Source organism: Solea solea, chromosome 20 (assembly GCF_958295425.1).
Source record: "Solea solea chromosome 20, fSolSol10.1, whole genome shotgun sequence".
Taxonomy (NCBI): domain Eukaryota; kingdom Metazoa; phylum Chordata; class Actinopteri; order Pleuronectiformes; family Soleidae; genus Solea; species Solea solea.
This window is the reverse complement of record NC_081153.1, coordinates 9,217,125-9,244,880: the sequence shown is the minus strand read 5'-3', so window position 1 is coordinate 9,244,880 and position 27,756 is coordinate 9,217,125. Positions and strand designations below refer to the sequence as shown.

General features: G+C 41.4%; 1 protein-coding gene across 2 annotated transcripts in view; it reads right to left on the bottom strand.

Annotated features, from left to right (window-relative positions):
- The window catches only part of LOC131447638 (retinoic acid receptor beta-like), a 132,835-nt gene that overhangs the window by 9,068 nt on the left and 96,011 nt on the right, over positions 1-27,756 (bottom strand). For both annotated transcript variants that reach the window (XM_058619538.1, XM_058619539.1), the window contains 3 exons: positions 19,589-19,730; positions 10,015-10,175; positions 2,656-2,832 (listed from right to left, as the gene is read on the bottom strand). In XM_058619538.1, coding sequence (XP_058475521.1) covers positions 2,656-2,832; positions 10,015-10,175; positions 19,589-19,730 — 480 coding nt within the window. The remainder of the gene's footprint in view (positions 1-2,655; positions 2,833-10,014; positions 10,176-19,588; positions 19,731-27,756) is intronic.

The window sequence follows — 27,756 nt, the reverse complement described above, 5'->3', positions numbered from 1 at the left end:
TTGTAAACCGCTCACTCTCTCACACTAAAGTCCATAGAGAAAATCAGTGATTTTTAACATCACAGCACACAGCAGTTGTTGATCCACTGCTGCCTCCATCAGTAAATCCAAATGTGTTATTTTGCGACTTCAGTGTTTAAAAACCTTTGTTCCGATTTACCTCAGTGACACAAACTGACCACACGAGGCAACAGTGGACCAGCAGCTGCTGTGTTTGTGCAAGTAAAAATAGCTGAATCTGTGGACTTTGGTGCAGGGGAGCGAATGGTTTAAAAACATTAGTTTCAAGTCGTAAAAAAAGGGATATAATAATTTCTATCTTTTATATCCAGGTCTTTGTTATATCCAAATGTTTTGTCTTCTAGAAATATTTTTTTTGTAGCAATAATTGAAAGCAAGAATAAGATTCCTCGATTATAATAGCCATAATATCCTCTATCCTCTCGCCACCACACACACACACACAGTATACCATTTAGCCTTTTTCCATCTCATTACTGTAGCCACATTGGTGCAGATGCCCCAATTCATGACTCTGAGGTAACAAACATTTACCCGCTGTCAGGCGACAGACTGCTGACACGTCTGCACCATAGAGAACACACAGCATCATTAACTAATGCAGCACCAGGCGTCAGGCAACTGTCCCAAATAAATGTGTATGTAACCTAACCTAACCTCCACTATAGGCTTTTCTCCAAATGATGAACTGAATTGAGCAGCATGATCAATTAATTGGCTCTCCCTGACTCCCACTGCCTGACTGAGTCGAGCTGAGGATGGTTTTAACAGGAGCTGGGCTGAGGTTAAACCCGCCTGAGAGCTGAGGATCACCACTCAGTCTAAAGGAATGGATAGATGCTCAGCCTCCGAAGAACAGGAGGGCAAATGGAAAATAAATATAACAATATACTGAAGCAGACACTGAGTGAAGATGTGTGTTTACGCAAGTGTGTTATGCCACTGCTGGGAGCATTTCTACAGAGGTTTTTTTTAGCTCATTACTGAATATTTTAGGAGTTGATTCTCATACTGAAGAAACAGCCAAACGATCTTGCAGCAACTCTCCTCTGCTGCCTACTGACGGTGAGATGTCACTAATCTTACTGTGAAGGAAATCCTACGGGAATCTTACTGTAAAACATCATTATAAGTCGCTCTGTGCAACATGGAGCGGATAAACCAAGACATCCAGGATGATCCATGCAGACTGTATGACGCTATCATAGGCTACAGCGTCAGACATCAGTTACGCCATTAGCTGCAATCCAAGTTGGCAATATGGTGGTAAATAGCAGGAGATGACTCACACTCATTTAAAGTCATTCAGCTGATATTGTACCCTATTTAAGGAAATGGAACATTTGTGCAGCTTTTACTGCTTTAGAAAAGGTACATATATGGTATTTATTTTGAGGGTCAATAATTATCTCTAAGGCAGAGGTGTCAAACACTTCATGCAGCTTAATATCAAGTTATAATGAGTTATTTCTGTATGTTGTTTTTGTAATATATTCATTTAGCATCATAGAAACATTTTTATTGTGAACTATATATCTGTCCATATCAACAAAGACACTTTTATTTTGAAATTCTGCAAAAACCACCACTCCTGAACAGCTGACTGTTCTGAACCCCTGCTGGCCAGACCAGATACTCATTGGCCCCCAGGTCATTTGAGGTAGAGTGCACTGCCCTACAGGATTATATAGAACATCAATACTCATAAATACACCTGTTTTTGAAAGTGTAGTCAGTAGAATTAGATCATAGCAGCACACACAATGTGAGACACTCGCCCTAAAGTTTGGACAGTGTCTGCATGTATTTTTACTGGCTGTGAATGTGACAAGAAATTGCCATCACTGTTTCATGTTGGGTATACTGGGCTTTCACAGCATGTCTAGTTACTGCTACTCTTTAGACCAGGGGCCACTGACGGTCTCGTCTGCTCAGTCAGGGGCCAGTCAAGTAAAAAAAATGCCCAACTTTTTTGGGAAAAGCAACAGTTGCGGTGGACGGTATGAGCTCATATCATCAATATGCCGTATTAATTCCTTTTTTATATGTACTCTATTGCCTTGTGTGAGCTTTTCTGTCTTTTACTTCTTCTGTCTTTTATCCATTATTCTGTACAGCACTTTGGTCCACTGTGATTGTTTTAAAGTGCTTTACAAATAAAGTTGGATTGGATAATTTCAAAATATAAGTGGTTGTTTTAATATGCAACAATAAAAAAAAACATATTTATGATGCAAAATTAATCTATTCATTTAAAAATAAAAACATATAGAAATGAGTCGTTACAACTTGATATTGTTTGGAGGGCCACATGAAATTGATTGGAGGGCCACATGTGGCCCCCGGGCCGCCACTTTGAGACCTCTGCTTTAGACCTTGTATTAACATCAATCCTGCGTGATCTGATCACATTTGGACAGTCCTTACTACACGTCTGACTGCTGCTGATCACAGGAACCACATGGATGCACGTGGTCACTGAAAATGTTAATTCATGTTACAGCAGCGTGAGTAGTGCTCTGATTCATTGTTTTTTCTCTCGACCACTTTCTCACGCGCACAAATGTGAAATGTGAACGACAGCGGACACATCTGTGCCACAGATTCTTCAAAACATAATTCATTAACTCTCACCAAAATGTCCAGACAGGCAGCTTTCAGGAGCGTGATCTGGTCTGCGATGGTCAGCCCCGTGAAGCCAGGCACTCGTTTGGCAAATTCCACGATCTTGATAATGCACTTGGTGGCCAGCTCACTGAATTTGTCCCACAGGCCAAGGTCCAGCCTCACACGGTGGTCTGCACTTGAGTTCTGTAACACACACACACACACACACAGAGAGACACACACAGAGCAAGCCGTCAGCCGAGGAGGCAGCTACTTTTGTCACTGCACAGACTGTTACTAATGATCTCCTCAGTGCACCCTCTTCACTCTGCTCCATATGTGTCACAGTTACCGACAGTAAATAGGCTCCGTAAGAGCAGAGCTCTGAAAAACACTGCCAGGATTGTTGTTGTGAATACGCTGAGCTGAGCCGAGCTGAGCCGAGCTGAGCCTGGCCCTGCGATAATGAGCATAACAGTGCCAGTGGGATGCTTATGCAATGATGGGATGCAGAAAGAGAGCTGTGACAGGTAGCGCAGGGCGAGTTGAAGCCAGAGCTGCCATTAATACAGCTATACCATCTAGAACCTATACACAAGCACTGGACGTGTGAACGCCAGGGAGCAATAACGACAATGAGCAGAGAGGAAAACGTGGATGTAAATGTGCTGTAAGAGACTAGAGACAAGACAGAAAGACGGGGAGTCATGTCTGAAAGGAAGGACAGTGACGTTTGGAAGAGCCTTGATGGAAGGAGTTGCGTGAATTCACAATGCTGGTGTGTAAAGTGGAGACATTGTGTCAGAAAATGTGAATGACATTCACGTTTCTGTTTATTTTGGATGTCTGCAAAGTAAAATCACACTTTCAACTGTGTTTAAAGATTGGATTTTTTTTGTCACTGTTTTTATCCGTCGGAGTAAAAGTGTAATTGCATATGTCCGGGATCACGACAGGAATTATTATTATTATTATTATTATACCAGCAGACCTGCAATGACGTTTGTGTCACTCTGTAAACACCTCACTCTGCCACACCAAAGTCCATAGAGAAAATCTCTGATTTTACATCACAGCACACAGGAGTTGTTGATCCCCTGCTGCCTCTATCAGTGAGTAAAAAAGTGTTTTTCTATCACTTCTGTGTTTGAAATCCTTTGTTCAGATTTACTGCAGTGACACAAACTGACCACATGAGGCAGCAGTGGACCAGCAGCTCCTGTGTCCCCGCGAGCCAAAAACACTGATTGTCTCTATGGACTTTGGTGTGGGACAGAAAACAGTTTACAAACTTAAGATTCCCACATAATTTTTATTTTTTTAATAACTGTATATATTATTATATATAGTGCAATATTATCTTCCTTAATATAAACATAACAAAGGTTTACTATATATTGATATAAAATTGATATGATCTTCAAAGACAGCTGTAACATCTGTTAGTCTGATAATGTTTCTGTTATGATTTTTGTTAATTTCCTGTTTTATGTCTTTAACTTCACTTCCTGTATTTTCCCGCCACATTGACTGCATGCTCCTCCCTCGTTAGTTTCACCTCTGCTCACCTTTCAGTTTCTGCCAGTTTGTGTTTTCTCTTTCAGTAAGTGTACCGGCGCTCTTTATCTCATGACTTCCTCGTGTGTGACCCGTTTGATTTTGAAACCACAATTAACGGGTTTAACAGAAATAAACTATATTCTTTTTGGAGGCTAAAACTCTTGTGTTAATCTAATAAGGCCTGCAAGCTGTCAAATTACTGCTGAAAACATGAAGTGAACTTAATCCAAAAATAAAACTGTCAGTATCCTTTTCCACTTGTTTGACACATGTGTCTGACTTTCTCCTACATGCCTACAGCATTTGTCATATTTGCTCCCCATTATTTTTCAGCTCCGTTGTTGCTTGCAGTCGGCCCGAGACATGGAGACACGGAGCCTCCAAAGGTGGATCATTTAAAGAGGTGATTCTGCAGTGGTTATTACTATTTACTGTGGGTTAGTGCTGCAACTAAACAATTGGAAAAGGGAGTGTAAAGTAAGGGCCACGAGTGCAGAAGATAATATGACAGATTCAGACAGAGGAGAGTGAGCCGCAGCAGCTGGGGAATGATTTGGGTGTAGCACAGGAAAGCTGTGCTTTGCTGGCGGATGGTGGAGATGGAGCATCTGATGACCATTTAGTTTTCTGATGGTTTACATGGAATAGGCCATCTGTTCTACACGGGTGAGTCTCCACATGTAGCAAGGACACGCAGCACACGCTCACAGAGAAGGTAACACACACACACACACACACACACACAATGAGGAGGGACAACCTACAGAATTATGGTATATGTTAGAAACCAGGGGTTCATCATACCTGGCGTTTTCATTCATGTATTAATTAATTAACTAATTAAATATTATTTACAACAAAAAAAAGTAAATATCAACACAATATATATAATAAAAAAATCTAACTGCTACACCACAAAGGCAACCTTAACAACTGATTACACATTAAAAGAACAAAATATAAATAATGACATAAAAAACAAATCACATTTTAGCCTTCTGCTTTCCCTGTCTATCTCCTATTTAAAGTTAATTATTTCTTTTCGCAATATAACCTTTTTTAATTAATATTCTAAACTGATACATTTTCAAATCCTCCATCTCCCTGTTTCCCTGCTGAAATGATTAAATTAATAATGTAAGTGTAACTTTCCTTTCCTTCCTGAACTTCCCTCCAAAATTCATTAAAAAAAAATCACTAACACAAAAGTGAAAACCTGACTCATTAGATTAAAAATACCCCCCATCAACAATGTTTCTTTTTAATCAGTGTGCAGAAATAGTTTTCAGTTCTTGTTTCCATGGTCGTGAAAACTCTTCAGTATCTTCCTATTCTTTGTGACTATCACATGGAAGGTTACTCAGAAGGACATAATCAATTTCATGATCATTTATCAATCCACTATTTTTGAAGCAACGTGGTAATGCAACACAAATACATAGACATGTAAGCAAACTGGTCCTAAACTGCAATAGTTCAAAAGTAATCGGACACTTGGCGATGATAATATTTGTCCTTGCAAACACCACAGAGCACGAGTCCTTTGCTTCCTCAGGTCAGTAAGAGCTTGACAGGAAACAGCCCACGCACACACACACACACACACACACACAAACGAATGAAAACATGCATAAAAAGCTCTCCAACAGAATGGGAATCTGAGAGTTTCACTCTGTAGTTCTGAGCTGGGATTGAACACAGTCTGATTCAGAGGCCTCGGGAGAGACCGAGACAAAACCACAAGAAGCTCTAATTGACTCTCTGCATGGACTTTTTATTTTCAGATAATGACTAGCCTACAGTGCAACTGCAGGAAGACATTTTGAGTTTGAAAAACAAACTCCTCTGACACTTCAACAGAGGTATAACACGCTCTCCTTGTGTCTTTTAGACAGTGTCACATTTTTAATTCGGTAAAATCTTGTCTCGAAAGTGTAAGAAGAATCACTCAAAGACAATCAGTGCATGTACATGCGTGTTAAAAGTCAGATTTGATTTGGATTGGTTTTCTGAGCGTCATGTGAACATGTTAGTCCCCACAAAATCCGACTAGTCTTAGTCAGACTAACATACCTCGATAATTAAATTCAAAGTAGCTTAAATGGACTGGAGTTGGACAACACTATGGCGAGAGCGAAAGCTGGATAAGGAAAGAAAATAAGTTATAATAAAGTTTTATCACCATTTTACTCTACAGTATTTATGTCGTCTTCTGGTTAGAACAGCACGGCCAAAGACGTAGGAGCTAAGCAGCAGTTAGCAGTTTGAATGGAGGGCTATGGAGAAAGGAACTTTTATTATAACTCTCATTTGATTTACAGCGTCATTCGCTTCAGGTCATCTTCAATAGAACATGAAGTCAGTTTTGTAAAGGATTATGTAAAAACTGTGCCGATAACACTTGACACACGTAAGTGGACACCAGTGTAATTGACAGCTGGTATCGTATAACCGCTAACATCTGTGAACGTCCAGTATCTGACATGATGGCGGTCAAATCACAAATCTCCAGACTTCACAGACTTCACGGGAATATTACGCCCATTTCTCATATACGGTGTCGGTTTAGAGCTCTTCACTTTTGGCCGTGTCTCTCGGGATGCTTGTTAAAACCAGGCGGGAACAAGATCTCAGGCCAAACCCTCAGGGGCGACTTCAGCGTGAGAGGCCATGACCACAGCTTTGCCCCCGCCCCCTGACCTCACCACTGAAGCGACTGTAAAGAGAGCCAGAGCACCAACATCAGCACCACCTCCACTCACAGCACATCAATCCCCCCGTGGTTGTTAAGGCAGTTAGCGGCACAGCTGCTGGACACGGTCACCAGCAAACAATCTATTGTGTGATTGTGTGAGCACCCGGGAGACAGAGAGACAGCGAGAGAGAGAAAGGGAGCGAGAGATCATTAAATATGATCTGGGGTTAAGTGAGAGCCACATTTGCACTGTGTTTAAATCACAGACAACGAGTTGCAGTCGACACAACAGCCGTGTGGATGCACATTCCACTGATTGACGTGTGATTTGAAGGGTATGGAGGAAGCAGTGTGCGTGTGCGTCTGAGAGAGAGAGAGAGAGAGAGAGAGAGAGAGAGAGAGTGAGAGTGTGTGTTTGCACAGTGCACATATGTTGGGGGGGGGGTTGGCTGATATTAAAGCAACTTATCTTACTCTTCCCTCTGGCTGCAGAGAGGAGAAGGGAGGGGACTAAAAAAAAAAGGGTGGGGTTGAGGAGGGAGGAGGGGGAGATCATTCGCAGTTGGATTTTTTTTTTCTCTCCCCTGCAATTTGCAGTCAATCACACCCGTCCTCATAATTCAATACAGCGAAACAAGGAAGTTGCCGCGGAATTCTAATTTAATTTATGATTTGATTTACGATAATTTATTCAAACAAATCACAAAGAAGCTGCAGTCGTGTTGGAGGAGAAGGTGGCAGCGAGGGAAGGAGCGCTCTGCAGTACGTCAGCGGACTCGTGTGCAGATGCAGAGTGGGGAAAGGTCTGCATGCAGGGGGAGCACAGGCCATCGGTCATCACCATCACTGTCCATGAAGCATTAATTCATCGTGGAGCTGAGCCCTCTCACTCGCACAACTATCTCTGCTAACACAGCAGTGAACTCCTAAATCGCTGCAGACTAGGATTTGAATATTTCACCACAATAATTGGAGCTTTAACCTAATCTAGGGGCGCAGGAGCCTCTCTTCTGTTCCCAATGAGGAGGACTCAAAAGGCGCATCAGGATCCAATCACTAATAATGAGGAATTTCTCACAGTCTGCGAGCAAGCATAATTACCACTGATCCAGATTAAGGCTTTATCTGGGGTCCTACTGCCGCTGCAACAAACAGCAAACACTGGCTTATATCACAGCCAGGGAGCAATATTTTTGCTATCATGTCTTATTCTTTTCAGCGATGGATTTCGCTTCAGTGCCGAGTGATTATTTTGTAAAATGCAGGAAGTGTCTTATGGGAGATTGAATGGGATGAGGGTGGAGAAGAGAAGGAGTTACAGCGATTAGCGGCTTTGCGTTTGGAGTGAAAGTGAGAAAAATAGAGAGTGTGTGTATTATAATGTGTCAGCTGAGGCACCGACAGCGTAAAGCTGCGCTAACACCATTTACTCAAATTTAAGTGCATCTCCACTGCAAAGTTATCATCCCGCCGACAAGAGACGCATTACCGCACATTACAGCTGCTCGCTAGGCTTGTTTATCGTTGCATCAATGGTATTTTAAATGATTGACAGGTGTCGTGAGATTTCCACCCAAGCATTAAGCATTCGCTCCTCCTCCTCTAATTATCCTCACAATAGAGGTGTCTGTGGCGCTCCTGTGTCAATCACAGCTCCCTCCTGCTGACTGTGATCTATATGTACGTGAAACTAAAAACACAACGATGCCACGTCTGCTGTCAGTCAAAGTGCTGGTGATGCAGAGCTGTCAGACGTCCTGCGGCTTCAAGTGTTTGGAGGTTTTCTTTCCACCCGTGTGACCTCTGACCTTTGTGCTAGTACGGATACCCCATTTTTTTTTTTTACAAGTTTTTGACCATTGCGAGTGTGTTTGATCGGGATTCAGATGACCCTGCCATGCATGTGGGTTTTTATCAACTGCAGCTCAGACTGGCACTGTTGGGAACATAAGTAAATGCTCTATTTTCTGTTAGCCTAGCCTTTAGCAAAGAATGTTGAGTCTCAAACTCAAATGACCTGTGGGCCACTGAGCGTCTCGTCTGGTCAGTCGGGGGCCAGACGAGAATAAATATAAATAAATATATATGCCTAAAAGAAATATGCCTTATTGATTCCTTTTTTATATGTACTCCATTGCCTTCTGTGAGCTTTTCTGTCTTTTACTTATTCTGTCTTTTATCCATTGTTCGGTACAGCACTGTTCCGTACAGCACTTTACAAATAAAGTTAGATTGGATCGTTTCAAAATAAAAGTGCTTGTTTTAATATGCAACAATATTCACAATAAAAAAACAACATATTTATGATGCAAATTTAATCTATTAATTAAAAAAAAAAAACATACAGAAATGACTCGTTACAACTTGATATGTTGAATCCCTGTCTCTCCCTTTTATGTGAAGAAGTTAATGTGCTCGACTAATACTGAGTGCACTGCAGCGTCATCTGACTTGGTAACAAACACAATCAAACTGGTCAAACAGCAGTTTAATCCCGAGCTGCTGAACGTGGCCTCAGCCTCGACTTCTGCTGTGTTAAGCAGGAACAAAGCAAACGCAAACCCTGACGAGCTTTCTCTCCTCCCAGCTTTGCTCCGTCACATGTCACTGCCTGAATGTGTCACTTGACTTACAAACGCAGATAATGATGCAATGTGATTTATCTCTATTTATTCTACTTTTCAGACATGTCAGACGAGGCTGGAGTCAACGTCGGCATGGGGCACCGTCTGAATCCCTGAAGACAGTTTGATGTTGGAAGCTTTCATTTTTTTTTTTTTTTTAAGATTCTTTTTTTTCAACCTCTCTGGTGGGATAAAGAAATCCTGCTTCCATGTCAGATTTGTCTACAGAGGAAACCTGTGGGCGATGATGTGTTAGTTGCACAGTGTTTTTACATCAACAACCTTCTCTGTCTTTCTGTCACACTTAATGTCAAACCAAACCAGCAGAAGAAGGAGAAGAAGAAGAAGAAGAAGCACTGGAGAGGATTTGCATTTAAAGTACATTAGGAGACATTGATTATCATTATGAGATCTGCACTCATAGGCTAATTTGCAAGTCTATGACTCAGAAACATGATTGATCCAGTGTATGGATGTTTTCCAGGCTCGGCCGGACAGTAAACTCACCGTGGTATATTTGCCAAGCTGGCAGAGGGAGGGGAAGGTTTCTTGATGGGCCTTGCGGATCTTTTCGATGATGGTTTCCAGCTCAGCTGTCAGCTCGTAGCTCTCTGCCAGTTCCAGCTTTGGGCTCTCTTTCTTCTTCTTATTCCGGTCATTCCGAACAGCTGTAGGAGAACAAAGGATTGGGATTAGGCATCAACAAATGGATGACTTTGTCATCTTTAGCAAATGTGGATTTTGGTGGATTGAATTCAAACGAAAGATAAATGAAAGAGGAACAGAACATTTTTTATAGGGACTTTTTGAAGAGATAAGATGTTGAGTTGTACAAGCGAGTCATTAGTTAAAGACAGAAAACTTGCAGACTGTTCTGCTCTTTGCCAGTTTGGTCCCACTGGCTCAATCCTAAATATACCCCAATCCAACTGGTCATAAATAGAGTTTTATTGGCTCTGGCTCCTGAACTGCCAGGTGAACACACACAAACTCCCTCTTTATCTTTATCAATGTGAAATTCCCGTGTTATTTTGGTCATAATGCTAATCACTTAGTTTGTGATGTAGTAATTTTGCATGTTGCATGAATATCCCTCACCTCACCCTTCCTTTCCAAGTGTGTAGCCTTCAGTTTGCACTAAAACTCAAAATATTTAGTTAAGTTTGTCCATTGTGGGCTACTGTAAAAACATGGTGGTCAAAAATGGCCGCCTTTGGAGAGCTGATCCTGATATGAATATAAAAGGCTCATTCTGAAGGTAATGAAAAACATGCAGTTGTATGCTTAAAACTTATCTACATTTATTATGCATTTAAAAAATGTTGTCATGAAAAAAGGTTTTAGTCCAAGATAGTGAACCAGGCCATGCAGGCTAAGGACACTAGGCACTAGACACGCTTGCATTTAACAACAGTCGCTGTCGTAATTCACGTCAAGAAATCCCAGAAGAAACAGGTGCGCAAACCTCTGCAAGAGAATCCCACAGTACAAAACAAAGCCCAGGCTGCTGCTGCTGCTGTGTGCACAGAGTCTCCTGAGAGACTCAAGTCCATGGAGTCCTTTGCTTCATTAGCTGCAGAGCGTTTGATGTCTGCTGTAGCAGGCGATTCAAACACACCTCGCAGGTTTATTACTTAACACACAGCATGACCGTGCCGACATCACACGTCTCTGATAGAGCTGCACACGCAGCTTTAAAACGAAAGAGCAGCGCTGAGACACCCGAGAGACAGCAGTCACATCCTCTGCCCTAGTTTACAATAAAAACCCACTTCTATTCACACATTAAACCAGGGTCGGGAAACCTTTAAAGCCGCTCTACAAATAGAGAAATGATGATGTATTTATGATTTTTTTTATTTTTTTTATTTTTTACAAACGGTGGCCTACTTAACAACAGAGAACAACGGTGAGGCTACGAGTTTTAGGTAACGTGTCATAGCTGTGAACAAACACTTGCACAAGGATCCAGTGAACAGTGAATTCATGTGTGAGCAGGGATGTTTGTTAGCACTGTACGATCTGAATAAGATGAAAATAAAAAGAGAGATTCTTGAGATGGTTTTCTAGAGCAGTGGTTCCCAAATTTTTTTTGGGGTCCTCAAACAAATTTGAAGAATTTGTGTCCATGTTTGAAATAATATGCGTATAATTAAGTCTTGTAAGTTCTGTAATCTCTTGGTAACTTGGTTATTCTGCCTCTGTCTGGTCTTTGTGAACAGGAACAATGCTATGTTGTTTCTTTGCCGCTGAAAACAATCTCTCAAAAGCAAAAAGGGAGCATTTGTGTGTATACGGCAGCAGAGCAGGGTCAGGTGCGGACAAGAAGCACGAGTTGTATGGAGCTGATAGACTTAATCAACATTGTAAGGACTTATTTGACGATGGTATTTAAAGGATAGTTGTTAATATTCAAAATGCATGCCTGGATCGGCCCCCATTGTCCTTTTTACTCCCTCTGGTTATAAAGTTAACCAAGCTTCTACTGATTCCTCCACTCAGAGCAATTAGAAAATGTACTGACATTATTCACTTGATACATTTTGACCTACATCTATGACCTATATGTCCACTCTGGAGTAGGCTCTGTGCTGTACTGTGCTGTACTGTACTGTACTGTACTGCATGTAATAATTTCCACTACATCAACTGTGATTATAAAGAGAGCAACTCAAGCTCTGACAACGACAGTGTTCATTAGCTCACAGATTAAAATGGGATGATAACAGTGATAGATCATATCAGTGCTTGTCTGGCAGTAAAATCCCCCATCATCCATTTTCTGGACAGAGACTTTTTTAATTAGCCATAATAGTGCAGTGAAGCCATACGTCCCCATGATATCAACAGTTTTATTCATAGTATTAAGGCAAAATGTTAAACCCAATCCTCTTATAGAATACTGGATTCTATACTATTCAGATTACTGTGTAGGCCATTCATGATTTCCCCTTCTAACCTGCTGTTAATGACGCTCTGATCACTGGAGAGTGATCATTCACAGTGGATTTACATCATTACTGTATGTACTGTACAGTCTTTGACTATTCTTTTAATTTGGATGCAGGTCCGCTTTTAGGACGTTGCATTTTCTGCATCATGCCCAGCAATGATAATCCACAGAGAAGTAAAATGAAACTGATGCTGAGAGACGGGATTCTAACCTTCTCTTACATCACAGTGTCGAGGGTCAGTGTGGGGACAGTGGACACGATCTGACAGAGAGAGGACACAGAGCCGCGTTGTGTAAGTGCTGATCCAGTCACAAGAAAACAAATTAAATAATGTTTTGTAATGATATGTCAATAAACATAAAATCATTTTCTTTTTAGCATATACAGTATAAACCCCATGTGTTAAGTTTGATTGTCTGTGATAGTAATTATGAAATCACGTGGTTAATTTGTTTTTACACTTGACTGAATCAAATCTGCTTCAATAATGTCATTGACTTAATTGCTGTAAACTAGAATAATAATTACAATAAATACATCATGTGCACATACAGTGTATGAATGTGACATTAGTCCCATGTGGTTGTTATTGTACATAAAGGACGTGATGTTCCATTGTGAAAGAATGACAGGCCTGACATTATATTGTACTGAACATGATTCAAATGTGAGTTTGTTGACGACTACACATGAGAAAAAGATAAACATTAAATACATTCAGTGTCATTTCAACTCCTACATACCAATTCTGTGGTAGAAATACTCTAAATGTCTTTATTTTAACCTAAAGCTTTCATTAAATTCACCCAAAATATGGAAAGTTAATATTTTTAGATTACACTTTTACAATGTGCAATTTGTTTCTCACACAATCATTTTATTTTTTTACCAAATTCATGGATTTTCCTGTCCCTAATCGGAACGGCTCTCGGCGCGCTAAATACTCTAATCAGAAAGTGGGCATATCGCCACCTCAAGAAACTGAAATTGAGGAGGATTTCAACAAATGAGATAAAAAGTGTTTTTGAAACAAATCCCTGACTAAGGCTGAAATGGTACACCCTGATTATGGTCTGCAAAACAAAATGTAATATTCCATAATAGTCATGCATCCATAAAAAACAGTTGCCTAACCGTGGACCACATCACCAGCTTCCTGCCAAAAACGTCTTCATTTCAGAAAAGGCAAAGTATGAACCACAACAACGTTAAGCTTCAGAGAGGAAACACACACAGAGTTTGTAACAATGTGTGTGTGTGTGCCCCCCCCCCCCCCCCCCATGGTACAGATTAATGGTATAGAAAGCGGGGGGGTGGTCCACAATCTGTTCATGTGTATGTATGTGTATGTGTGTGTGTGTGTGTGTGATTTGTCACAGTGCAGTGACACTGTTTGTGTCTGATGAGGGGGTTGTGGTCCTCGCACATGACGACAAGCCGCGAGATGTGATCTATGAAGACAGCGGTGAGGCAAGTGCACACATCCCCTCACACAGACACGCACACACACGCACACACACACACACACACACACATGCACGCGCACACACACCCACACAAACAAACAAACAAGAATAACACTGGGACTGTGAGAAGATTCATCAAAAAAGGAAGCATCAGATTAAAAGCCATTCAAATATATGGCCTTTTTAAAATAACCACATAAAGGGAACCCATGCAGAGCCCAAGCCTTTCATTATTAATCAGTTCCTGTGATCGCTGCTTCTGTTGTAAAATAGCTCCATTTTAATATTTACATGCTTAACGGGGATCCATTTGGATTCTTAAGTGCTGTTTTTATAGAAGCTTTTACATCACACACTTTAACCTTCAGACACGGGTGTTTCAACAGACTTAGGCCTATGGACCTATGGCAAAAGCAGCTTGGGTGGGATTGTGGTGGTGGTGGTGGTGGTGGGGGTACACCGAACCAAATCAAAGCAGGAATTGAGCTGAGTAGGTGGCCTCCAACCATTATGTCATTGCAGTTTCCTGTGCATGGGCTACATAATAAAATACACCTGCCATCCTGAAAGTGTTGTTGATGTTTTCAAACTGCTGCTGCTAAATGTGTGCAGCTAAAGTTTAAGCAAAAAGCATTGTAATCAATGAAATGAACAGCTCTGTCAACACTTTAGTTTCCGTCTGACCTCATAACAGAAACCTCCTCATTTATTGTCGTTTCTTGTTAGTCGTTCTTTCAGAAACTAAACTCAGAACAACTGCAGGCCAGAGAATCGTCATCCACTGCTGATGCTGCGATGACGTGCAGATTGTTTTTGTTTGAAAATGCAGTTTTAACTCATTCAAATGTGGTTAATGGCTCATTTTTATGCTTTGATAGATTCAGAGCTCTGTGTGTGTGTGTGTGTGTGTGTGTGTTTTTACTGCTTTACAGGGACCGGGAGTGTTTGCCTCACAGCAAGTATTGTGAATCTCAAGTGTTGTGGTCAAGTGCCCACAACTATGGGATGGAGTGGGAATAAAACACTTTGGTAAATACACAGTTCACAGCGATCCCTACTGTCACACTCCAAGACAATCATCTCCCCCTCCCTTAGATAAAGAGCAATGTCCTGCCATCTTTTGTCTGCTTGATTTCTTTTTAACAGCTGTTTCTCCCCCCCCCTGCTGCAGGCTGGCATTTCTCTCTCTCTCTCCCTCTCTCCCTATCTCTCTCTCTGTCTGTCTGCTCTGCCACTTCAGCTGGATGCTGTGTGGTTCAGGGGCAGTGAGCATGGATGACGGCCGTTGTTGAGGAGCCATCTGCGCGCTGCCAAGCTCTGCACAGTGTCTCTGCAAGCAAACAGATGCAGCGGTAAACAAACACCATCTATCTAGAGCCCACACGGTCCAGCCCGGGCCACTTGCCACAGCACTTAACATGGCAGCTCCCTAACACTAACCAGGTGGCTGTCGAGGAGCGATGATTAGTCTTCGCCGCCGCCAGAGCTCTGAGTCTAAGCGAATGTGTTGAATTGTGCAGGGGAACAGAAAAGAGAAGGGGCTGTCGGTTGAGAAAAACCTGCAACGTGAAAATATGACCCTGAATCGGGAGGGAGATGAAGGTGATGAAGGTCTCACTGCTCTCACGGTTAGAGAATATACAGATTTTATTTCTTCCACACCAAGACAAATACTTTACTGGACGGCAGTCCCTCTAGTAACAAAGATATTAGAGAGTCCAGGGCGGCACAACCATCAAAATCATAATACTATCAAGAGCAATATCTCAATCTAAAGACAACATCACTGTGATAATGTTTTTACAGGCTGCAGAATGTCACTGGCTCAAAAAGTTTTTATTTAGATGATCAAATAGATAGATAGTTATCTAATAGATAATAGGTAGAAGTTTGTGGATCTACTCAAACAAATGTTAAATCATCGAGATTTATGTCACGAAAAAGCAAAAATGTTTGGTTGTACCAATTATAATCATATCACAATTTTTCTTTTTTTACCATAATGTGCAGCTCTAATACAGTTTTCAGGATATCACATGATGTCTTTTATGTTTCTGCAAATGTGGGTGAACCCGTATTTCTGGACAAAAAGGGTCATAGGTCACCAGCTTATCACAGAAGCAACGTGCATCAGTGCATCACTGTTCTGTTCTAACTGATCCATGAATTTTCAAAATAGCAGCGATGGCGACTGACTATAAGGCAATCCTTACATCGCTAATCCAAACTTATTTTGGTCATGATATGTGGCTGAGTATCATCGCTGATGTTATTCAGGTTACATTCATGCCAATTAAATAGATAACAATTGTTGCTTGAGTGCAATAATACAAATAGATGACATTTGTCTATGATAGTAAGAAAGAAAAGTAAGGAAACCAATTAGACCTTAAAGATTGACACACATTTCCTGTTTTATTTTGTAGTTGCCTTCCTGACTTCCTGCCGCAGTGTGATTCCTTCCTCTGTGATTAGTTGCTCCGCCCTAATGTGTTGCACCTATGTGCTTTCCTGTCCTCTGCAGCTTTGACTGTGACCTCCTGTTGCTGTTTGCTCGTGTCTCCACTGGTTTTCTTCTCAGAGTTTGGATTGTCCGCAAAAGTTTCATCTCCACGTAAGTCTAAGCAAGTTTCTGTCATTTCTCTCCCTCGCTTTGCTAAGTTTCTTGAATTGTCCCTAATATTTGAAAAGGTTTTTTTTTGCTTGGGGAAAGAGTTGCCACCTTTTTTCGCTGTGGCTGAAACATTTTGATAATAAGCCTTTGATAATAAACACAACATCTACTTAATGCCAGAGCATTTGCACTTTGCAGGAGTTCCAGTTTAGTTGCCTTCTCTCTTTCATACAGGTTATGTTGTTGTAGGGTCAGGGAGATAAATGTGCCGACACTCATCAGGATGTAAGGTCTCCATCGTGATCATGTCCTCTCTCTCTCTCTCTTTAACTATCCATCTTTGCTCCCTTTCTCTAACAAGCAAGTCTAAGTTGGTACAGAACCATTTCTCTCAGCAGCTGCAGCTTCATTCATTCATATATTTATTTATTTTACTTCCTGACTGAGCAATTGAACCACAGACTTTTCCCCACTTTGTATTCCAGGTATGTTCCTTTACCACTCAACAATAACAATAACAATGTGCTCAGTGGACACGTCACTTACAATGTCCACTAAAATATAACACGACTCCTTGACTTCAGGTCAGTTGTTACTTTAGAGATATTGATCAACAAATGTTTACATTGTCTTGTTGACGTGTCAACATGGCCAAAAATAAGAGCAACATTTACATCTAAGCATTGTGAGGGGACAAAAGCAGAGCACTGCTCCACCCACTGAATTCTATAATCCGTCGCAAAATACTCTGGGTAACTGAAGAACGTCTCTACAGATTCGCTGCAATAGTCTCGGTGGTTTATTGAAACCCAGGAAGTGACCGTGCATATAGTCAGTTGTGTTGGGTGCAATCTGCAGATCAGGTCATCGGCTAAAAATCTCATCAGCAGATCAAACTGGAAGAAAAATGTACATACATGTGTATACTGTATGTGTATATATGTATATAATGCACATGTGGATAAAATGTACTTTACTGTCAGGTGACCTCGGGTAACAATACAATACGATAGCTTAAATAAAGCAACAGCTCTGTTTGCTAAAAGATGTGTGACGACGTTATAGCGCCTAAGTCAACGTGGACCATTTGGAGTGTAACAGTCGGAGCAGGAGGCTAATGATGTCACCGCGTCACCTCCGTCCCTGAACAGAAGATGGTCTTCTTTCTCATCAGAGACTCTGCGGGGGGGTTTAGCCTCAGGATAGGGAGACATCATCTTCTCCATGTCTCCTCTGCCGAGGTGGGAAACGGCATAAGAAACAGGAGCGTGGAGCTAATGGAGCGCGAACCGGACCTGAGCTATAAATGCTGATGCAATCAAAGGACGCCAATAACCTGTGAAATGCAAACTCCTCCTATTGATGACAATGGAGTGGAGGGGACACGAGGCCTCGGCGGCAGCCGGAGTCTCCTAAAAGCGATGGCGCTCGTTTGTGAAAAGGACGTGCGAGAGGAAACTGTGCGTTCAGTCATTTCCACGCAAAAATTGGCAGTTATCAATATGAATGTGAGCGGAGGCAAGTCTCACATCATGAACTCGTGTTTTAGAGTCAGTGTGGAGTTGCAGTGCAGTATAGTTTATTCCGACGTATCATATTTCGTCGCTTAAAAATGTGAATGGCGGCTGAATATCGCTGGTGCCTGACCCACTTTTCCCCTTACACGTTAATCTTATATCAATCATACACATCTAAATTATATGGGAATGAATTATTGCATGAAAGATTGAGGAAGCATTATAAGTATAATATCACAAAACAGGTTTTCATTTGTGCAAACTGATTTTAGTCTGTTGCTCTTCCCACCACCAACAGGAGTGGATGTGTTTGTGCATGAACACAGTGGAATAGTAAAAGGTTTGTATTTATACAGACTATACTTTTCTGATCTTGTTGACCACTTAAAGCTGCTTTAAATCTGCCCCACACTAGAGGATTTTCAAATCTGACTTATTTATGAAAACGTGGGAGACCACAGGCACAACAAACTTTGTAACTGACTATAATAAGATCCAGTAAAGACGCAGGAATCTGACAATTTCACGGAGGAGATTCCAGGGATTTGGGATCTCACAGAAACGCACGTGATTTAACGTGATTTAACGTGACTTCAGAATATAAACAGACCGTCTGTGTCGTTAGTTCATTGCAAATAAACTGTGGATGAAGTCATGGCTGAGGAGACGGAATCAACTTGGCTTGTACAAGTTACGGCTCTAAACAAAAGTACGCAACATCCGTTTCCCGGTCGACTCGCTCTCATTGGTTATTGCGGGGTTTCTGCTCACGCCCCCAATCGCTGATCATTTGTAAATATCAAACATGTTTAATACTTACAATTTAAAAGTCTGATGTGTCCAATGAAGTTACAATCGGCCAGATAATCTGTTCAAATCATCCTAACATCAGTAGAGACCAACAATTGTCGGAAGGACCAGATTGGGACTGAAATCTGGCCAATTATCCTCGAGTGTATAGTGTAAAGCAGGGCTTTAGTTTTTACCATTGACTCATTCCCACCCAGCACAGTCGTCAGGAGCTTTAGCGTCTTGTCCAGGGACACATCAGCATATAGAGTAGCTGGGAATCAAACCCTCAACCTTCCAGTTGAGGGTTTGGATTGTGGTGGCGAGTCGAGACTCTGATTGAATGTTTGATTTCGGTTCTTTGATCGTTGATCAGCAGAACTATGTAAAAACTATGGTTCTAATGCAGCATTTTTGTACATTTCTTTCAACCCGAGTCAGTTATTTGGGTGACTTTGGCTTTGGCAGGTGTGTGCACTAACTATTCTGAATGTACTAGTATTATGCAAATAATTTAAAATTGAAAGGATAAGCAAGGAGGCATTAATATTCTCCAGTGGCTCAGGAGTGGAGAGTGGCAAAGCTAAATTACTGATGACTGAGTGTGAATTGATGGACAGCCACTGTACGAATGTTTGTGTGTGAATGTGACTCATAGTCTAAAGAGCTGTTTACACTTTTTTGTTAATGAGGTCAGCAGCAGCAGCAGCAACAACAGTGTAATCTGTGTCTGAAACTCACACTCTTTGGACATTCCCACGCTGAAGCACTTCTGCAGGCGGCAGTACTGACAGCGGTTCCTTGTCACCTTGTTGATAATGCAGTTCTTCTCCCGGTGACACGTGTACACCATGTTCTTCTGGATGCTTCTGCGGAAAAAACCCTGAGGAGACAGAGGACAGGAGGTGTTCACGAAAAACAACTCTCTTATGACGTTAGCTTCATTTTTGTTTTCTTTTTTGCTCCTAAACGTCAGCCGCCGCCCATTCCCTCCCACAGCATTGAAGTGTCAGTCTGATGAGAGACTTTATGAGTATTTGCCATTAAGGCAGAGCGAGGAAAGAGGCACGATGTCCCTGCTGGGAGCTGAGTGGAGCTTCAAATGCTGGATTTCAGCTCAGAAACGGGAGCTGGAACAGAGAGTGAAGCAGCTCAGGGTTTTAAAGAGTGAGGCGGCTGATGCTGTGTGGAAGAAGAACTGAGCAGTTTGCTGCAGCCGTGCATTTTAACACCACATCTGAACCTGGCAAGGTGACATTGAACTTCTGTGGAAGACCAAAGCCTCTTCTCTTTCAGAAGAACTCTTTCATTTTAATTCAGCGCTACAACAGCAGAATAATTGATCATTATGGGTCTAATTCAATAGTGACGCAGCTGAGTGGTTAAAAACAATGAAGGAGTTATGATTACAGCCTGAGGAAGTGAAGTCTTGAGACTTTTCAAAACTTAATTTTGCCACAAACGTTGCATGTGAATTATATTTCGTACATGTTTTATTGGGTAACTATAAATGCTGCGATATATGAAATTTTATTATTTCTGTGCAGCTCTCAATATTATTCTATTTGTCCACATTGAACAGGAAATGCAAATGTATACACACATAAATATTTTTTCTTACATTTTTCATACAATTGTGACTATCTAACCAATCAGCACATGTGAAAAAAAAAAAATTCAAATGAATGAAATAAAAACTCATAACTGGGACAAACAACTTCAGACTGTGTAAAAAGAAGTGGCTCAATTATAAAGTTTACTCTCTTCTTTCTTTTTTGAGAGAAAGTTGTTGGTTTTTATTGAATATTAATTTAATAGCTCACCTTATGCAGAGTAGTGGCATTACTTTATTTTCATAAATTCATGGTATTCTGTTGCTCAGGGATTTTTTTTATTTTATTACTAAGAAATATTAGGTATTTTTATTATTTAAACTCTTTTCTGAAGGACGTATGATGCCAAGGATAGGTGAACAATATTATAAACGTTGTTCCAAGAAAAATTAAACATTTTTACTGCCAGAAGACATAATCCAACTTAATACTTTGAAGGACATTTTATATTATTGATATATAACGTAGAAGGGCAGTGATGCAGCAATTCTTTTTAGAAAATGGTTTTATTTTAATGCAAAATATGAGAACGATGAACCTCTTTAATAGTCATATATTTTTACTGCACATGCACATTAATCCGAGTGTCCAGATTGGTGTGGTGTTGCAAACGTGTGTGAAAACAGCATATACTACATACAAAGTTAACGCCTATAATTAGTGCAGTCACACATTTCCGGCTGCACACAGACGTCCACTTAGGGGTCTGTTCGCACCCTAGTGGTTGGATGTTGAAATTTACCAAAGCAGACCTCAGACACACAAAGGTTTTAAACCTTTAATGTAGAGCAACATAATTAGTTTACACCGCCATGTTGGCAGTAAAGTGTCAAGTGCCAGTTTCAAGCCGCCAGAGTTCACTGTGCCCTTTAAATCCACAGAGATACGATAATATATGGCAAAACTTGACAGAATGAATAAAACTGACCCTAATAATGTCCACTCTGGGTCCTTTTTGTGAGTGTGGAATCAGTGGGCGCTAACTGCAACGGACAGTGTATTCTGAGCAATTGCAGTGCTCACAGTTTGTACAGTAGTTTGTAAAATTGCCATAATGTATGTAAAATAAAAAGTGAAAGTGAGTACACATTGTATTCTGTACCTTTTTACTGCAGTAAAATGTTCCCCCCTTAGCATTCCCCCGACTGTTTTGACATTCCTGGGCCCAACAGCTATTGATTATCTTTTCATCAATACAGCCTGTGAAGAGATGAGTCACCTCCTGCCCAAATGTTGTTGTTGTTGTTGTTGATTCCCACTGTTGCATGATGGGTTTGTGTGACATCAGCTACTAGAGCTCTATTCAAGGCCTTGTAATTCTTCCCTGAACCTCTTGATCACAATGTCTGCCAACACTAGGCCAACAAATCGCACACATATCTTCAGAATCCTCTCTGTACTTTCCTCTTGTGTGATGCCACGAATTACCCTTCTATCTAACCAATCGAGCCCTGTTCATCTAAAACCACATTTAGCCACACAATGTGACATTCCGAGTGCTCTGTGCTGCCTGCTTGAAGGGGAGTGATAATAATGGCAGCAGTGTGGACACTCCTTGAAAGTCTCGAAGCATGGAAATAGATCTCAGCTGCCTCTGTTGCTGAGCAGAGTGACAGGAAAGCAGAGGAGCATCTGTAGGAAGCTGGAGTCTTCACTTTTTTTTTAACCTCTTGATATTAATATTCCATCGCTCTGGGGTCTTTTGCCATGATTGTCCATCATCCAGGCCCCTCTGCACAGGATGGGGGGGGTTGGGGGTTTGGGTGCGGGTGTTAAAATTCCATTTACCGTAGCGGCCTGTGACTGATGGGACCTTGCGTTTTCATCAGTGAAGCAGGATGCATGATGGGTAACAGATTAGATCACAGGAGTGAAACGGCTGACTCTGTAGCCCATCTCACCTCGGCCTCGAGCATCTGTCAACCGCCACGCCGCCCCTTTGGTAGCACAGATACTCGCAGAAAGCAGCCAATCACGCCTCAGCCTTGATGACACATGACCGGCGCGAGGTCACCTCCCCTCAAATGGCATCACTCATTTTCTTAATAGAGGCCTTTATCCCAGCTGACGCGAGCCGAGTGAGTTGGTAGACGTTACCTGTGAGGTCTGATGGATGACCATGACAGCGGCCTGCATCACCATTAGCTGCCATATAACTGTGTTCAGGTTGGGTGCAGAACCCAAGGCTACTCTGGTACTTATGCCATTCAAAGCTGGGAGCATGCAGAACACTTAGCCTTGGAAATCTCTATGTGTGTGTGAGAGAGAAGCACTGTACACTACGCTTAGGGTTATGTGTCATCATTTTAGTGGTGTGCACCTCTGCAGTCTGTTGTTTCCACAGTGTTTGCAGAAGGTTCTAAGGTTAAATACTAAGAAAGTTTCAGATTCTTTGCAACTAGATCAGAGATGTTTAGACACCACCACCGTATACAACACCAAAACATGTAAGCAAGTCAAACCTATGTTTCAGCTGTAGTAATATGGACACAGGTTATGTCTGATATGGACCTTGAACGCTGATCTGGACATAGATTGTTTTCTATGGAAAGGCCTTTGTCAGACACAATGTAGTGGAATAAATGTAGCCCTAACGTGGCAGCTAAGATTCTTTCTATTCTTAATTTAAGAATAAAAGTCAAGGTGTATAATATTTTTAAAGGTGCGCACCACAGGTTCTACAGACGCTCCATGAATGTTCCATCAGCTACAGCCTGTGTCTCCAGATGTATTTCATTGTGGATTTTTAAGTGTGCGTTTGATCATTGGCACTGCTCGACACTTGCAGCCAGAGTTTGCTGATAATTAGAAGAATCCATTCTTACAGCTTTGAGTGCAATGTTTCCTGAGTTACTGGTCGTCATAGAAGCACAAATGGTGTTTCCAAGCCTATGCTTGAACAGTTGCTGAGGTATACTTTTCATTAATTCTGAAAAGGATGATTGTGTTGTAGTCTGGGTGAGTCAGTGAGTATCATCCTGACTGGGCGGAGGGAAGATGTCACAGCATCTTCAGTGGAGCAGAAAGCAAATTATAGTAGGTCAAGTGTGGCCAGGAAGCTTGGAGACTGGCCTCTCATAGCACTTCTTGATGATAGGTGTGAGTCCTCTGTGGTGCTAATCCTTCAGACCACACACAGGCCTCATAGGTTGTTGGCTGGAAGCATGTGGTATTGAAGTCAGATGTTGAGGATGTGTGCAAGACTGTTTTTGAGTCTTTGATGGTCAACACTTTCTATTGAAAGACATATTTTTGCTGCTCTGATACCTGATTGACAGGTTCACTGTTGCTGCTTTATGATTCACCCCCTCTCTCTGGATCTCAGATCCTTCAACTTCCAAACCTCTGCATAGAGTGTACATTAAAAACCTTTGGATTTCTGTTCAGCACAAGTTAAAGTTGAATTTTCCTATTGTGGTTACTTGGATTGCGATATGGGAAAAATGTAATGGGAAACGGTTATAAAATAAGAAATGCTTGTGAAATTCCCACAAGCATTTCCCTTGTAATATTTAGATTACGCCCAGGCAATTGAAGTTTCTCGTCTCCAGTTGTGAAACTTCCCAAATTAGGTGTTTTGTGACGATGAACTGCCTCCAAAACTAGAGGTCTGATTGGACCAGCAGCTTTATGGCCCCAAGAAGCTAAAAGTCAGTCCTACAGTCCTAGTCTTGGTGTAATTCAAGAAACAGCTTTATGTAACAGTAACTACGTTTACATGTGCAAAGTTTCTTGATTCCAGAAAGATTAGTTAGAATTTATAATTCCATAATTTATATGGACGCAAAATGATGTTTTTGAGCACCTTCATTTCTATAAACCTGGAAAACACACGGGCGTCTGAGATGACACTTGAAACTAAAACAGTGACCACATCCGTTCTTTTGCCTCCTCTTTTTCTGTCTTCTCGTTCTTTCATCAGTATTTACTGTGTATCTTGTGTTTTTCTGCCTCTTTCATCCTCGCTGTCACCACAGGACACATGTGCGGTCCAAACACTGTAAACGACATTTGCCAGCACGTGCCCTGCAGGTTTACTCATTTGAAGCTTATAAATGTGCAATCAAATGACACCCCTGAGCCATGTTGTAGAAAAGCCTTTACCTAGGAACTGTGAAGTGGAGGAAGGAGGGGGGGGGCTACTTCTGCTGAGCTAAATAAATTATAAGATCAGAGGTTTCAGCTGCGGGGACAAGGTGAGAATGAATCCCACCTTGTACACAAGGATGCACAGGAGGGCCGAGCTGCTAAACTCACTTCACCTTCTATACAGTATGTGAACCATTTACAAATCCTCAGCTCCGTTGAGTTGTACTATATAATGAAATCATGACACAGTCTTGCAACATAATTTACTTCTATAAAAGAAGAATTACTGGGCTAAACCTAAATGTAACACGTGTACATACTAAAACTAGTTAATACTCAATGGTGTACATACATGGAAACAAGCCTTTGCCAAGGTCACTTACTTTCCCATAGTCTCAATACACTCCCCTAACTATTGTGTTAAAGGTCTAGTTTGTATCATTTCAGAGGGTTTATTGAAATAAATCTAATCTTTAGTACCTATAAAATTAGTTTGGTTTGCACAAGCCTTATACGAAAAGGAGCTTTGATTATGGAATGTGACTTATGAAGGCCATAACCTTGCTATAGAAAGAAACGTGGCTATTTTTCTATAGCATAGAATATAAACTGACAGAGAAGAAAGACTACATGGCAGTGAAAGTGAGTCATGGAAGAATGTTCACATCTTTTCTGTTATGTAAATGTCATCCTAAATTCACACTTTGGAAATGGAGAGGTAACAAACTGAGACTTGTGTCCATTGTTTGTGTTTTTTGTCCATTTTGTCCATATTTGTGCACATCTTCTGAAAACATATGGATACGAACCAAACCAGCAAAACAGTGCAGTATCACCGGATATCAGTTTATAGCTGTGAAATCACAGGAGATAATCATAAAACACTGTGTGAGCTTTTGCTTCTTATGAGATATAAAACACAACAACCTTCTTCACCATTCAGAAACTCTTGAGTCTGTGCTGTGGAGATATTGCTTTCCAACCATGTGAAGTTTGCATAGTGTACTCTCTCTGTTTTCAGTAATTTTCCTTCCTTCATATATAAAGGCAGTTTAAATGAACGTCAGAACTGTGCTGCACATGGACTCGGTTGTCTTGATCATATTGAGCGGGTGATGTGTTGTCTTTTTGTAGGAATATCTGAGTTTAATCACTGTCTTCTCCAAGTTCTATGCATGTCATTATCATTATTAAGACCCGGGTCAGAACAAGGGCCTTTCTGCATGGAGTTTGCATGTTCTCCCCGTGTGTGCGTGGCTTTTCTCCAGGTTCTCTGGTTTCCTCCAACAGTCCAAAAACATGCAACATGGGGATTAGGTAAATCGGACACTCTCAATTGAGTGTGAGAGTGGGTGGTTGTTTGTCTGTGATGGACTGGCGAACTGTCCAGGGTGTACCCCGACTTTCGCCGGTGCCCCCGGCAACCCTCATGTGGAGTATAAAGTGGTAGAAGAAGAGTGAGCGAGTAAAAGAAACCTTTTTTTTTTTTTTTAATGACCAACGTGATTGCTACATTAAACTGTAATATTAGATTTTACTGCAGAGCTCCAATCAATGCCTTGTGGAAGGTGACCGTGTTTCTGTTGACAGCTACACGGCTCTTCATACCAGAACTGCTGTAGATAACGGCCATAGTGAGTTGAGTTGTAAGGTTGGTGCATCAGGGGACATGAGCTCAGTCACCTGGGAGATAAGGCCACTTCCCCCGGACTGATAAACTGCACCTTAACCAAGATCATTATCCAACATGTTGTTATCTTAATGGGCCGGGGATAGAGTGTCAGAGCGACAGCTTCACCATCTTAGGCCTTCTCATTTACAGATTAAAAAACGAAAGTGCTTGCTATCAATTATTCAGGTACAAGCCAACCCCTCGTCCACCTGGCCTCCTCCTCTCTCTCTCTCTCTTTCTCCCTCTCTCTCTGCCATGCACTGGCTGTCTGGCTCGTTGGACTCGGCCCTTGTTTCGTGTTGCCTGACGATTGGTTAGAGCTGAGGGGAGAGAGGCAGAGCGGCGGATTAGCTTTCACTCTTAATCATGTCGACATCTTATCACTGCCGTGGAAAGTGGAGAGGACACTGGAGACCCTGGGGGGGTTCCAGAAAAATGAGAAGAGGTAGAGTGGAAAGTAGGGGGGTGTGTGTGTGTGTGGTGGGGAGGAGTGATAATTATCCAGTTTATCCAGTCCAGGCTATTACTTACACCAGCAGTTTACTGAAAAGACATGAGAGTTCAGGGGTAATACATGGTTGTTTGAACAACTATAAGAAGATAAGTAAAAACTCTGAAAACTGGAGTGCGTAACTTTTAAGTAAAATTGATGACCGTTTCATTAAAGCTATTGCCACGTGAGTTCACAAAGTGCTGATTAATCCAATCAGATCCACATAACTTTCTCTCCGTTTTTCTCAGTATTGTTGTGTTTTGGTCTCGAGTTATCCAGCGATATTTCCACGCTTCACACAGGAAGTGATTTGTTTTTACGTCAAGACGGAAGAAGACAAGGCAGCAGGAGAACGGCAGCATTATGGATAGTAAAGGGGTCGGCATGGTGCTAGATTTCAAGTTTTCTGTTTTTTAATGTCAAAAATAAGGGTTTGAATTAGGGTGTAAAGAAAATATGGATGCACTAAAACATGGCTATTTTGTTTCATGATACTGCATTGGTTCTTTGAAGCACTGTAGCAATAGAAAAATTATTTTTTGCACGGTTAAAGCAGCAAAGGTTCTTAGTCATCCAGGTCATAGTCCTCTTCAATATTTAGCTGGAGGAAACTGGACTTGCTTAACTTGAGTTAAGTTAAGCTGAAGAACTGAAGAAACCTCTTGGATGAGAGATGAAACCTCTTTAACCCATGCTGCACTCTGTGTGTGTGTGTAGCTTATTTGTGACTGAGCTGATCGTATACTTACTGGTACTTACTGCTCTCACCAGACACATAAAACTATATTGTTTATGTGCAGGCACTATTTTTAGAACTCTCATAGTGAAAATAACGATCTTTGGAGGAAAAAAATATGGTGTTGATTATAGCGTCACCATATTCACAATAAATCACCCCTGTAAATCAGGCTCTATCTCATCAGGTTCTTGCCAATGCGCAGCCCTAATTTAAACTAACAGCCAGGACATTTTTAATACTATGTTCCATGAACACTCACTTCCTTCAGTGAACACAGTGACATTTTGGAAAGATAAAATGGGG